Below are 15,092 nucleotides of genomic sequence, written 5' to 3'. Positions count from 1 at the left end.
AATCTCCACTCAGGTAGTGATTGTATTCCAGTCAAGGGTATTATAATTTCCACATTGGCTGATGAAGTAGTGGTGTTCCTGTGTGCTCTTGGTGAATTACAGACTCTTTCAGCTGGTATTCCAGATGTGATATTGCTGTACTCCAGAGGTGATGGTGACAGCATTCCCACTCCGGCCTTTTTGATTGTTGGAGGTGTAGCTGATGGTTTTCTGTATGTGTGTTGATCACTTCCATAGCTGGTCGTATTCCCTGTGTGTGCTGTATGAGAACCAGAATTGTATTGTGTCTTGGTAGATGTCTGGATATCTAGGGGCAGGTATTCTATGTGTGAACTCTATCACTCCAGGTGCATACAGCATTGTATTCAGATGGTGAGCAGGGGAAATCCCCAATTGATAGGCGCTAGTATTCCAGACCTGGGCTCGAAGAAGTCCAGGTGTGTGCGCTGTTGTATTCCAAGGGTGAAGTGATTGAAAAAACTCAAGATAGGATGGTTTTCCAAAGGTCCAGTTGAGTTAGGTGACTATATTCCAAAGATAGGCTTTGTAAATTCCAGATAAAATGATATTAATTCCATATTAGGCTTGTTGAAGTGCTGATGTATTGACAGTGGTATTACTTCTGTTGGCTTGGTGAATTCTAGCATATTCAGGATGGTATTACAATTGTGATATTTCTATATTCCAACTTTGGCAATGCTGAATATAGGGTTGGTTAATGGTAATGTGCATCGGTATTACTCTGTATTTGTAGCTGTTTAGTGTTCTGTATGTGCTTGCTGATTGATGTCTAGATGGGTTGGTATTACAAATGTACTTGTGTCTTGTTTGACATCCAGAGGCCCAGATACTGATATTCCAAATGGCTACTCTGGGAAAGCCAGGTGCATACACACTGGATGAGCAGGATGGACTGCAGATTTATAGGTAATGGTATTCCAGATGTGGGCTGGAGAGTCTCCAGATGTTTATATGATTATATTCCAAGTGTGTGGTTGCTAAAAAGATCAAAGAAGAGGATGTTCTACCTGCTCATTGATGGGTAGGTGATTGTATTCCGAACACGGACGCTGTAGTTTCCATATGACAAGGGGATGGTATTCCTTACCAGACTTAGTACAGAGCAGATTCATTAGTGATGATATTTTCCATGTATTTTGGTGGATTTCAGCCATATTCAGAGGGTAATATTCCAATTGTGTTAAGTTGCACTGGTGATGTTATTCCGCCTGGTCTTTCTGAATGTTAGGACCTAGTTGATGGTATTGTACATGTGTGTTGATCCCTGTACTTGGGTGCTGATACTCCAGTGTGAGTTCCTGCTACATACGCCACTGTATTCCAAACAAGAACTGGCAGAACTCCCTTTGTATGTAAGGTATTCCATCCAAGGTTTGAGGAAGTCTAGATAACGTGTATAATTGTATTCCAGCTGCGAAGATGCAGAAAAGGCTCCAAAAGAGAAAATGATACTCCTTATGTGTGCTGGGTAATATCCACTTGGGTAGGAATTGTATTCCAATTGATGGCATTATGTTTTCCACAGGACATGGTGGTATGGTATTCCATATTGGGCTGATAAAATAGTGATCCTGAATTCTGCAGGTGTAGTCAATGTATTCCAACTCTGGCCTTGCTGAATACTGCAGGCATATGACTGATGGTATTCCACGTCTGTGTTACTCTATGTACTTGTAGCTTCTTGTACTCCGTGTGTGTGCATGGTTATCTTTGGATGAGTAAGCATTGCAGTTCCCTTGTGTCTTGGTTGACATTCACATACCTAGATGCAGATATCCCACACCTGAGCTCCAGGTACATATCCCATTGTATTCCAACCATGATCTGGAAGAACTCCACTAGATTGGTGATGATACTCCATCCAAGGCTGGACCAAGTCTAGATGTGTTTATAATTGTGTTTAGAAACTCTGAGGTTGCTGAAAAAGGACAAAACAGGATGATCTATCACATTGACACTGGATAATCACTCAGATAGGGGATTGTATTCCAGTTGAGGGCATTATAATTTCCACAGGAGATGGTGATGGTATTCCACATTGGGCTGATGAAGTAGTGATCCCAGGTGATGGTATTTCTGTGTGGTCTCAGTGAATTGCAGACTCTTTCAGGATGATACTCCAATTGTGGTATTGCCGTACTCTAGAGATGCTGGCGATGGTATTTCAATCCTGGCTGTGCTAAATGCTGGAGGCGTAGTCAATGGTATTCCACAGCTATGCTGATACGTACCTGTATTCCTAGCTGCTGGTACTCCATGTGAATGCTTGGTGAGGTCTGGATGTGTAGGTGTTGTAATTCCTTGTGTCTTGGTTGATGTCTAGATGTCTAGGTGCAGGTATCCACGTGTGAACTCAGCCACTCCAGGTCCATACGCCAGTGTATTCCAAGGGTGAGCAGGAGAAATTCCCATTAATTGGGGCTGTATTCCAGACCTGGGCTTGAAGAAGTTCAGATGTATATTCTCAATTATATTCCAAGGGTGAGGTATTTGAAAAGATCCAAGATAGGATGGTATTCCATATGTGTGTTCCTCGAGTATGTGACTGTATTCCAAGGGTATGCTTTGTAAATTCCAGAAAAAAATGGTGATGTTGTTCCATATTAGGCTTGTTGAAGTGCACCTGTGTTGGCCTGGTGAATTCCTGCTATATTCAGGATGGTATTCCAGTTGTGCTATTTCTGTATTGCAACTTTGGCAATGCTGAGTGCTATAGGGTTAGTAATGGTATTCTACATATATGTTGATCCCTGTACTCAGGTGCTGGTATTCCAGGTGCATATGCCATTGTCTTCCAAACATTAGCTGGGTAAACTCCCACAGTATATGCGAAGGTATTCCATATCAAGGCTCGATGAAGTCTAGATGTGTATATGATGATATTCCAATTGTGAGGATGCTAAAAGGTCTCCAGATGAGGATGGTATTCCACAGGTGCGCTGGCATTATAATTTCCACAGAAGATGGTGGACTGCACTCCTTATTGGACTGATGGAGTGGTTATAGATGATGGTATTTTTGTGTGCTCTCAGTGACTTGCAGATTCATTAAGGTTGATATTCCACATATGGTAATGCTGGAAGGGGGGCAGTCGATGGTATTCTACATGTGTATCGATCTCCACGCTCATCTGCTGATCTTTCAGATGTGAGCATCAGGTGCATATGCTGTTATTCCAAACATGACCTGGGTAATGCACGAGATGCACGAGGAAGTATAGATGTGTGTATACTTGTATTCCACTGTGAGGATGCTGAGAAGGGCCCCAAAGAGGGTGGTACTCCACAGGTGCGCTGACCGATCTCTGCAGTGAGTGACTGTATTCCAGTTGATGGAATTCCCACTTCCGCAGGAAATGGGTGAGGGTATTCCATGTGTGTTGATTCTTGTGTTTGTTGGCAGTCGTGTGCCTTCTGTGTGCGTGGCGAGGTGTGGATTCCTAGGTGTGCATTTCTGCTTGTGTCTACACTGCCCTCCAGAAAGCTAGGTGCTAGAATTCCAGTTGCCTGAATTCTGTCCCTGAGCTTGTGTTTAAGCTCAAGGCTAGCACCTCATCATTTAAGTCACAGCTCCCCTTTCAGGTTTTTGTGTTTTAATTGGAGAGAAAGGTCTTGTGGGCGTTCCTGCCTGGGCTGGCTTTAAACCATGATCCTCAGATCTCAGCCTCCCAAATAGCTGAGATTACCAGGTGTGAGCCACCACTAGACTGTTAACCATTGTATTTTACTGGTGGAGCAAAATCTAGAGAAAACGGTGTTGTGTTTGATGAAGTCCATCTGTGAGGGGGCTGCATAGACCAGGAAACATTCCATGTGTGCGCTTGCTGTTCTCCAGATGGGTGGGTGAGGGTGCTGAAATGACAGGCTCTGTGAATTCCAGATGGAACGGCGTGCCAGCTGAAGTGTGCGTGCTGACTGGTGCTCTTCCTGTGAAGTGTGCGTGCTGACTGGTGCTCTTCCTGTGAAGTGTGAGTGCTGACTGGTGCTCCTCCCGTGAAGTATGAGTGCAGACTGTGGGTGCTCCTCCCATGAAGTGTGAGTGCTGACCGTGGTGCTCCTCCCGTGAAGTGTGAGTGCTGACTGTGGGTGCTCCTCCCGTGAAGTGTGAGTGCTGACTGGTGCTCTTCCCGTGAAGTGTGAGTGCTGACTGTGGGTGCTCTTCCCGTGAAGTGTGAGTGCTGACTGTGGTGCTCCTCCCGTGAAGTGTGAGTGCTGACTGTGGGTGCTCCTCCCATGAAGTGTGAGTGCTGACTGGTGCTCCTCCCGTGAAGTGTGAGTGCTGACTGGTGCTCCTCTTGTGAAGTGTGAGTGCTGACTGTGGTGCTCCTCCCGTGAAGTGTGAGTGCTGACTGGTGCTCTTCCCGTGAAGTGTGAGTGCTGTTGTGCTCCTCCTGTAAAGTGTGAGTGCTGACTGTGGGTGCTCCTCCCGTGAAGTGTGAGTGCTGACTGTGATGCTCCTCCCATGAAGTGTGAGTGCTGACTGGTGCTCCTCTTGTGAAGTGTGAGTGCTGACTGTGGGTGCTCCTCTTGTGAAGTGTGAGTGCTGACTGTGGGTGCTCCTCCCGTGAAGTGTGAGTGCTGACTGGTGCTCCTCTTGTGAAGTGTGAGTGCTGACTGGTGCTCCTCCTGTGAAGTGTGAGTGCTGACTGGTGCTCCTCTTGTGAAGTGTGAGTGCTGACTGTGGTGCTCCTCCCATGAAGTGTGAGTGCTGACTGGTGCTCCTCTTGTGAAGTGTGAGTGCTGACTGTGGGTGCTCCTCCCGTGAAGTGTGAGTGCTGACTGTGGGTGCTCCTCTTGTGAAGTGTGAGTGCTGACTGGTGCTCCTCCTGTGAAGTGTGAGTGCTGACTGTGGGTGCTCCTCCTGTGAAGTGTGAGTGCTGACTGTGGTGCTCCTCCTGTGAAGTGTGAGTGCTGATTGGTGCTCCTCCTGTGAAGTGTGAGTGCTGACTGTGGGTGCTCCTCTTGTGAAGTGTGAGTGCTGACTGGTGCTCCTCCTGTGAAGTGTGAGTGCTGACTGTGGGTGCTCCTCCCGTGAAGTGTGAGTGCTGACTGTGGTGCTCCTCCTGTGAAGTGTGAGTGCTGACTGTGGTGCTCCTCCTGTGGGCTTGGTGATTACAGCCATATTCAGGGGATATTCCAGCTGTGGTCTTGCTGAACTACAGAGACGTGGGCAGGGGTGTTCTGTATGTGTGCTTAGTGTGATCAAGAGGCTTAAGGGTAGATACTCCAGCATGTGCTTGTTTGAGCCCCAGTTTTAAATGTGGTTTGAGTCGGCTCTCAGACAATGTGTTCCCTGGTGGGTTTGGATGCCTTCTGTGGTCCTGCAGAACCGTACTGTCAACGTTGAACTTCATGTTGTCTGGGGGTACCGCGATGGTATTCTGTGATGGGCATTGTGAACTCCAGACACAGGGGAGGTATTCTACCTGGGGCCCAGTGAAGTCCTGGTGTATAGGCATCACATTCTACCTCTGGGCTGGAGGAAATGCACACATCTGGGCTGTGCTCTTTGCCTGTGAACTGCTGAAGTTCAGGTGTATAGAGGATAGTTTCCCATACCTGAGGCTGGTGTTTCCAGGTCAGTAGTCAGGGCGCAGGAGCTGTGCTGTTGTCCCTCCCACAAATTTTCTTACTATTATTTTTTTGGAGTTTGTATAAGGGTGTTAGGATTTAATGTGTTTATTCAAGTGCTTCTCCATCATTCACCGTGTCCACCTTCCTTCCCCTGTCCATCTGTCTCCTTCCCCAGACTCGTTAATCACATAGATACATTAGTATTCTTGCTGTATTTGCCCCATCTCATTCATTTACCCTCTCCCCTAGTCACCCACCATCTTGTTTCAGCTTCCTGATTCTCTTTTTTTGTGGAGCCAGTCCTGGGGTTTAAACTCAGGCCTGGACCTGTCCCTGAACTTCTTTGCTCAAGGCCAGAGCTCTACCACTTGAGTCACAGCTCCACCTCAACATTTTGGTGGTTCGTTGGAGATAAGTGTCTCATAGACTTTCCTGCTTGGGCTGGTTTCATGCTGTAGTATCTAGATCTCAGCCTCCTGAGTAGATACGATTACAGACTTGAGCTACTGGTGCCCAGCTGCAGTCTATATTTTAAAAGTAATTTTATTGTTACTATTAGTATGATGGTACAGAGGGGCTACCATCTCATAAGACAGATAATGAGTACATTTCTTTTTGGACAATGTCACCCCTTCCTTCTTTCCCCAATTTTCCTCCTCTTTCCTTACCCACAAGTTATACACATCATTCTCCCTGTAGTGTGTGCTGAGTAGCGTGACTACATTTTTTGTTCACCCTCCCTCCTTCCCTTTCTGTACTACCCTCATTTAACCCCCCCAAGAGAAAAAAAAAGTAAACACAAAGCTCACCACCCACGATAACAACAGAAAGAAACCATGTTGGCCGGGCGCTGGTGGCTCACGCCTGTAATCCTAGCTACTCAGGAGGCTGAGATCTGAGGATCGCGGTTCAAAGCCAGCCCGGCAGGAGAGACCGTGAAACTCCTATCTCCAATAAACCACCAGAAAAACAGAAGTGGCGCTGTAGCTCAAGTGGTAGAGCGCTCGCCTTGAGCTGAAGAGCTGAGGGACAGCGCCCAGGCCCAGAGTTCAAGCCCCATGACCAACAAAAAAAAAAAGAAAGAAAGAAAGAAACCATGTTGTATTATCTTTTTAAAAGAGTTAATGGTGACTCTTGGTGTGATGTAATCTAGTACTAGTTTTTGGCTGTTTCTGTGGGTTGGCAGCCTGTCCTCGTGACCAGTTCTACAATGGGTTGTTGTTCAGGTTAAGTGTGATTGATTTTCTAAGAATAAAATATTCTTAGGGAATTGAGAACTGCTAAACACAGAAATTTTGAGAAGTCAGGAGAAGAAAGTCTGCTTTTGGCTCTGTGTGTTGCTGTCAACAGAGCAAAAGATGGAATAAACAGGTCTCACTAAGTGAAGTGTGATTGCACACCCAAGCGTCAGGTGTGCCTGTGTTCTAGCCTGGTGATTGTGCATCCAGGCACATACACACCCACAGGGCACATTGGAGACTTACCATCGTACTGCTGTTCCGTGTGACTTCAGAAAGCAGCAGAAGTGTAGCATGGTGCCCTGCAGCTGCTACCGCTGTGCGGTGTTCCGAGTTGCCGAGCACTGGTAGTGTGGTGCCTTTGCCTAGGACAAAGTAGAAAGTACTTTGTGTTGTTGGCAATTCTCCTTTCCGTTGAGGGTGATACTTTTGTTTTCATGAGTTACCATAAGGCCACTTTCCTTGCCACATTTGTTAAAGCCTGAAAATAGAAAACAGGATTTAAAATTTTATTTTATTTTCTTAAGGTTTTTTTTTGTTTTTTTTTTTTGGTCCGGTCATGGGGCTGAACTCTGGGCCTGGGCGCTGTCCCTCAGCTCTTCAGCTCAAGGCTAGCGCTCTACCACTTGAGCCACAGCGCCACTTCCGGCTTTTTTCCTTTTGCTTATGTGGTGCTGAGGAATCGAACCCAGGGCCTCAGGCATGCAAGGCAAGCGCTCTACCACTGAGCCATCTTCCCAGCCCAAGGTTTTTTTTTTTTTTTTTTATTGTTACTGTAAAGGTGATAGTGATGTGCAGAGGGATGACAGTTATGTAAGTCAGGTAAAGAGCACGTTTCTTTTTGGACAATGTGCCCCCTTCCCTTGCTCTCTCTCTTTCCCTCCCATCCCATCCACAAGCTGTATGGTTCGTTCTCCACATCGTGTCCAGTGAGTACCACTGCTGCGTTTGTTCACCCCTTGTCCCTCCATTTCTCTGACCCCCATGCCCCCTCAAAGACAGAACAAACTAAAGAAAACAAAAACCTCAACAAAGAAAAAAAACCTCTTGTTTCCATTTCCTGGAGTTTATTTCAATAATACATTTTCATTTTAAAAAGTTAATTCACGTTTTAAAAAAACCGAGCAAAATAAACATAATTTAATTAGAAACAATTCTGTGTAACCATTTCCCATGTCTCAAGTTAGTTTGTTTCATTTGTTGAGACTTCTGATCTGAATATTTGGCCGTTTAAAGGCTAGGTGGGGAAACTTGAGAACATGTCGGTATTGATATTTGCAAAGCCTTGAAAAGCTGCTCAGCACATAGGCCTGCTCACTTCGGGGCTTCTGGCAGCCATGTCTCCCGAGGCGAGCAGAGTGTGTACCCCCGAGTTCCGTGTCAGGTGCTCCCTGTCAGAGGCGGCGTTTGAGTCCCTGCCCCTTTTCTTCTTGCCCCTTCTCTTGTGGTGCCCTTGTTTAGTGGGAACTCTTATATACAAACCATACATTATATACAGCATATATAATACATAGATGTATAATGAAATAAGGTGATTTTTGCCATATAGCTGGACACCAGCGGCTCGCACCTGTATTCCTAGCTACTGCAGCTGTGGAGAGATCTGTCTGTAAACCTAGAACGGGGGATGTAGCTCTGTGGCACACCTGTGCTCTTGCTTTGGTCCTCGGGTGCGACGCACAAGCTGCAGCCCTGGTACATACCCGGCCCCAGAACAACTTCGAGTACTCCTTTTCCATTTTGAAGTACAGCCCAGCTGCAGACGCAGCGGCGTCGCCAGGTTGTGTCCACCTCTGTCCCATCCATTTTCACTTGCTGCCAGGGACCACGTTGTGGTCACGAGTGTGATGCTGGGCTCCCTTCCTCTGCCCAGCACCCCTGGGGTCCGAGAAGGCAGGCTGGTTTATATAACAGGAACTCTGTCTTCCAGCTACCGGCCCTACAGCTACCGGCACTTTGCGCCCCCCACCACGCCCTGCAGCACCGACGTCTGCGACAGCGACTGTGCTCCCAGCCGCAGAGTGGCCTCTGTGGCCTCCGCAGCCACAGCCAAGGGCTACACCAGTGATTTGAACTACGACTCGGAGCCCGCCCCTCCTCCCCCCACGCCCCGAAGCCAGTACTTGTCAGCGGAGGAGAACTGTGAGAGCTGCCCGCCGTCTCCATACACTGAGCGGAGCTACTCGCATCACCTCTACCCACCGCCACCCTCGCCCTGCACGGACTCCTCCTGAGCAGAGCCGTCTCGGACCCCTCGCCCGGTGGAGACCCGAGTGGGGATGAGCAGCGTCGTGTACAGTTAACTTTATAAAGGGGCTAGGGAATGCTGAAGATATTTGTACAGAAGAAAAGGATATTTATATATTTTCTTAAAACAGCACATTTGCTGCTTGTGCCATAAAAGTTTGTACAAAAAATAAATTTGTACTAAAAGTTTTATTTTTGCAAACTAAATACACAAAGCATGCCTTAAACCCAGTGAAATGACAGCGTACAGAGGAAGCAGGGCTAGTAACGGCACCGCTGCTCAGGAGTGTCTGGGCCACATCGATACCAAAAAGGAAGAAAGAAGAAATTAAGTTCACCCAGCGATACTTGGAAATAACCAGATAGTCTCAGGTTGACACACAGTTGAGGGTCAACAAGAATTCACAGAAGGAAAACAAAACAGCATTACTGTTAACCTTGAACAAAGGGCTTCATTTTGTGACTCCTGATAGTTTTAGGAAGGAACGTAGATACCTGACAGTGATCTGTCCTGGGCTTTATTGCGGTGGGAGAGATCATGTCAGAAAGTTTGGCAGCCTGAGTCTGCTGTCCCCTGCCCCAGCTCTCCAAAGCTGGTGGACTAGCCCCCAGCCATCACTGGGCTCGGCCCTTCCGTTTGACTGCTGTTTTTGCATAGTGATAAAAAATTAGCCATATTATTGATCTTCAGTACTTCCAGGATTGTTTTCGTGCTCATTAGAATATCTACAGTATATGCAGACAGTGTTTCAGATTTACAGACCTGAGCGTTACGTTCTCTTGTAGATGAATCCTGTAGCATATGGCATCACAATATGAAATCATCTTCACATATGAATTTTGAGTAAAACACTTTACATATGTTCTGGTTAGAGACAATCTTTTAAAAAAATTGTTATCACTAGGTTTTTCCTATATTGATTGTGATATTTTCATGTTCTTCATGTGTTTTTTTTTTTCTTCAGAATGATATCTACATACATACCTCCTCTAATGTGCGACCTGAGTTTTCTATCTTTCTTCCTGTTACCCACTGTGAATGTCAGGTTGGTCAGATTATTCTTCCAATCCCCTTGCGTGGTGTGTGCGTGTGTGTGTGCGTGCGTGTGTGTGCGCGTGTGTGTGCGTGCGTGTGTGTGTGTGTGCGTGTGTGTGCGTGCGTGTGTGTGTACGTACGTACTCTCTTATCCTTTGTGGATTAAGACAGCATGAGTGTAGGGAGCAGAGGAGCAGGCTCAGTGTGAATTCCTCACCTGTCAGAAGGGGGTAGGTGGGGACATCTGTGTGTCCTGCCTGCCCTGCCTTGTGTGGCATGGGGGCTGCTGGAGCCCCTGCTCTGCTGCCCGTCCCAGGCCCAGCCCCTTCTCACTGCTAATACTGTTTTTAATCTGGTGTGTTCTTGCTTTAATACATTGTGTTCAGTTATTGATTTGTTATTGTTGTTGCTGTCTTGATGAGGCCCTTGGGTATTATTAGGCTGGTGGGTTCCACAGAAGAGAGGACAGAGTTCTGGCAACAGTGAGGGTTGGAGCAGCTTATCAGGTACACTTGTTTTCGCCTGTGAGCGAATGATACCCGTCAGTGACTCACCTTTCACTCTGACAAGCAGGAACTCTTCCTCTTGTTGGAACAAAGTGTCCCCAGTCTACACAAGACTGACGTGGCCCCGGTCCCATGGTAGACAGCGGCATGTGACGCATACATGAAGGTGAAGTTTAGCAATCACTGGGTGCCACTTGGGGCTTGAGAATTCTTGTGTTTACAGTGTCGTGTGCATCTTTATCTGGTGGGCTTCCACTGTGAGAACTTGCACTGTAGTGAAATAAGAGCCGCCTTGTCTCAGCCCAAGGAGTTAGACCATGGTGACGACAAAGCACTCCGCGGAGAGGTGCTGGCTCAGTCAGCATCCTCTCTGCCGTGTTGAGAGGCGTTCCTTCATGGCTGAGAGTATTTCTCAGATGGGGGAAGGACCTCTTGATCCTCAGGCCAGATGCACAGCTAAGCTTAGGGGGAGAAAAAAGATTTCCATGAAATTTTAGTTTGTGTTTAGCACTTGCCGCATCACCAGTGGCAACTGTTGAGCAGAAGATTCCAGAGCTGTTTCTATTTTAACATAAAAATACCCAGTAAGTTTACCACCAAGCAATATGGGATTCTTTTCGTAAGTTTGAGGAAAACTATTGTAAAGGCACAATGGGACTTTAGGAATGAAGACCCTGTTTTCATCTGATGTGGGCCAAGTAAGCGCAAAAGCAGTTTGTTTATTTTTATTTTTATTTTTATTTTTTTGTGCCAGTTGGTCCTGGGGATTGAATTCAGGGCCTGGATGCTGTCCGTGAGCTTCCTTTGCTTAGGCCTAGCACCTCACCGCTTGAGCCACAGCTTTCCCAGTTTTTTTTTTGTTTTTTTTTTTTTGATAGTTTATTGGACATAAGAGTCTCACAGACTTTCCTGCCCAGCTAGCTTCAAACCACGGTCCCCAAGATTACAGGAATGAGCCACTGGTGCCTGGCTAAAAGCAGTAAAATTTTACTGATGACTGAAGTGCATATTAAGCTCAGTTGCGATGGTCGCTACAGTTATGTGGAAGGCAGGAGGATCGTGAGAGTTTTAATGCCAACCTGGGCCACATAGCAAGTTCTGGGTCAGCATGGGCTGTGTTTGTAAGACTGTCTCGTAAAAACTAAATACCCCAGTATCAATCATTTGGTTAAAGTGCAAGGTAGCCACACATGTTTTACGCAGCCCTCGCTTTTGAGGGAGCGTCTTTTTCCTTGCATAGATCAGAACCAATCCTTTTATTTCTTATTCAGAAAGAAAAATCTGGGGGTTTTCACACCCCTAAATAATAGTGCTCACAGGGTGGATAGGAGAATGTTAGCGTTTTGACCTCAGAGACTACACTAGGTACAGATAAATGACTGTTGTTTAAATCGTAATAGCATTCTTTTTCTTTCTTTCTTTCTTTCTTTGTACCTTTCCTGGGGCTAACCTGAACTTCTTTTGCTCAAAGTCAGTGCTCTACCACTTTAGCCACAGTTCTACTTCAGTTTTTCTTTTTTTTTTGTTTTTTTGTTTTTGTTTTTGGTAGTTAACTAGAGATGAGTCTCATGGACTTCTTTTGCTTGGGCTGGCTTCCGACTGGCAATCAGATCTCAGCCTCCTGAGTGAGTATAGGCGTGAGCCACTGGCATCCAGCTCCCAGTTTCTGACCTCTAGGATCATATACTTTCACAATAGTCTCAGAATGTGGCTTTTGACCTTCTTAGTTTTAAGAGTAGAGGATATTGGATCTTAAGACACAAAATTATGTAATTTGAAACACTGATGTGAGTATTGTTCTCAGGACACTTCTCTGTGGTTGGGTTCTACAGATTAGACTAACTCGGTACCTAAATGAGGGTGGGGATTCTTGGGTTTATTGTGATGACTTAGGCTGGGGACGGGGGAGATGGGGGTCTAGTATTGGGGCTTAAACTCAGGACCTGAGTGCTGTCCCTGAGCTTTTTTACTCAAGGCTGGCATTCTACCACTTAAGCCACAGCTCTACTTCTGACTTTTTGCTGGTTATTGGAGATGAGAGTCTCAGAGACTTCTGCCCAGGCTGGCTTCAAACCACAATCCTCATATCTCAGCTTCCTGCGTAGCTAGGATCACAGGTGTGAGTCACCTGCACCCTATATTAATGATTTAGAATCAGAGATTCCTGGCTCTGCTCTCGTCCTTCGCCTGAGGTGAGATTTACCCTTTCATAGCCATTTGAAAACTGTTGATTGCTGAAAAAGATTCCTAGATAGAACATGCCCTTTGCTCAAGTACAGAGAGTACTTTGAGACCACGTGCTTTTTCTGCTTACTCTCTGTCTGAGGTTTGTCTTTCCCAGAGACAAGATGGTGAGGTGGAAATGTGCATCTGTTTGTGTCGGTGCCTGAGTCTGGATACTGAGAGGAAAACAGCAAGGAGTGATGTGGTCCAGTGCCGTGTGGAGCTGTTAACAGGGTTAGTGAGGGATGTGAGAATCAGGAAGGATGTCGGGCCAGGCTGGCTTACATACAAGTGAAGGAACTGGCAGTGCTTTCGGGTGTTTATCCTGTGTGTTCTTAAATTGTTTCCTAAGCTTTAACTTGTCGTGTCTTAATGTCAGCTGGTGTTTCTTGTACATCGACGTGGGTACGATGGTGCTTTGCAAGGATGTATTTATATTATAATGGCCAACATTTGGTCATCCCTCGTCTCCCTCACTCCCCTCTTTTTGTAAAATAAGTGCTTTAATTATAAACTGTACAAAAGGACCTTGTATAAACCCTTTTTCATTATTACAATAAGCTGAATTGTAACAAATGAAATGTTGATTTTTTTATAATAAAACTTTGGAAAAATACAAGTGTTCTTCCTTCTTCGTGAGAAGTTAAAACCCTTGCCCTTCCCATGATGTCGGGAGGACTCAAGTTCCGGCCTGGTGGGGCCTGGCTGTGTCGCTTGTGTTCACTCAGGTCCTGCCCTAGAGAGGGGTGGGGAGGACCCTTGCCCGAGTCAGTGCTGGTGGAATGTGGTTGGAACAGAACGGCTGGTGAGCTGTGCTGCAGGTGACCTTTGTCACCAGGCTGGGTGTCACGGTGTGGAGTCGCTCCGCTGCGTAAGACCGTGCGGTGACACCTCTACAGAGCTGAGCTCGGGGTCCTTGCTGAACTCGGCATCCGGGCGGTAAGTTCTGCTGGCTGTGGCGATAATGGGAAGGAGGTCCGGAGTGCTGCAGGACTGCAGCGACTGTTCCCTTCTGCCTTGATACCGTTCTGCGTTCGGGCTGCTTGCGACAGATTCCACAGATGCACAGATGTCTGTCATTTTGGAGAAACGTCTAAGAGCTTTATTGAGCTATAATTTGCATGCAGTGCATGGCATGCATTGAACACACACGGTGATACACGTCCTCATGTAACAGGGAGATGGTCGAGGCAGTGAGTAGTTCAGTACCCCAGGGCCTGCCTTCGTCCGCCCCTTCCTGTCCCAAGACGGTCAGTGGCTTCCTTTCTCAGTGTGGATGAGTTTGCATTTTCTAAAGTTTAATAAATTTATACAATGTATCCTTTCAGTTCTGCTTTTACTCAGTAGAGTGACTTTTTTTTTTGGTCAGACCTGAGGCTTGAACTCAGGGCCTGGGTGCTGTACTGAGCTTTGTCACTCAAGACTGGCTAGCACTCTACTGCTGGAGTCACAGCTGCACCTACAGGTGTTTGCTAGCCCATGGCAGTAAGAATCTCACAGGCTTTCCTGCCCGGGCTGGCTTTGAACCACAGTCCTCAGATCACCGCTTGAGTAGCAGGGAAGACAGGTGTGAGCCACTGGCACCCGGTGTATGCTTCACTTTTTAAGAAACTGGCCATTTCTCCTCGAGAAACTGTTAATGCTTTTTTTTTTTTTTTCCTTCCTTTTGGCACTACAGGATTTGAACTCACGCGTGGCCCTATGTTGATCTGCGTGGGGCCGCATGCCTCTCCTCAACCGCCCTGCACACTTCAGCCACTCCGTGCCCTGGGCTCCGCACCCTGCGCTCTCCACCCTGGAGCTGCGTTCCTGGGCTGGCTCAGCCTCTCACCCGTGCAGGACTGGTGGAAACGGTCATTTGTTATTTACTGTTTCAGGCAGGAGATGGAGACTGGCTCCTGGCGCTTCATCTTGACAAGAGGTCACAGGTGACAGCAGGTTCTTGAGCGCTGGTCGGGACTACAGGCAGCAGGGGCCACACTCGGTCACATACCCGTGTATAAGCCAAGCACTGGGGCTGGGCTTGTGTCAAAAGTCGGCCTGGCATTAGGTCTACGGAATGAAGCTATACCTATTCTTGTTTATCGATGTTTCTGGTCCACTAGCAAGCCCGTTCCTTCCTGGAGAGACGTTTTTACATTGGGAGTTTGGGAGCATTCTTGAGGAAAGGCCCAGTGCAACCAGAGACAGAAAGAGCAAACCACGCAGGGGAAAGTGAAGGGATAAACTTGCAGAGCTGGGCTGGACT

General features: G+C 46.9%; 1 protein-coding gene across 2 annotated transcripts in view; it reads left to right on the top strand.

The window, feature by feature from the left end:
* LOC138805063 (low-density lipoprotein receptor-related protein 6) overlaps window positions 1–14,615 on the top strand; it is an 86,646-nt gene extending 72,031 nt beyond the window's left edge. The window contains exon 23 of one of the 2 annotated variants that reach the window (XM_069989619.1): window positions 14,523–14,615. In XM_069989619.1, coding sequence (XP_069845720.1) covers window positions 14,523–14,529 — 7 coding nt within the window. In that variant the 3' untranslated portion in view covers window positions 14,530–14,615. Of the gene's footprint in view, window positions 1–8,762; window positions 11,382–14,522 lie in introns of those variants that run through there. The other variant, XM_069989618.1, reaches the window with a different exon arrangement.
* Window positions 14,616–15,092: the final 477 nt, after the last annotated feature.

The sequence above is a fragment of the Dipodomys merriami genome, unplaced genomic scaffold (assembly GCF_024711535.1).
Source record: "Dipodomys merriami isolate MVZ:Mamm:240054 unplaced genomic scaffold, mDipMer1.0.p SCAF_384, whole genome shotgun sequence".
NCBI classification, from domain to species: Eukaryota; Metazoa; Chordata; class Mammalia; order Rodentia; family Heteromyidae; genus Dipodomys; species Dipodomys merriami.
Note: the sequence above shows the minus strand (reverse complement) of the source record. Positions and strands in the feature narration are given on the sequence as shown.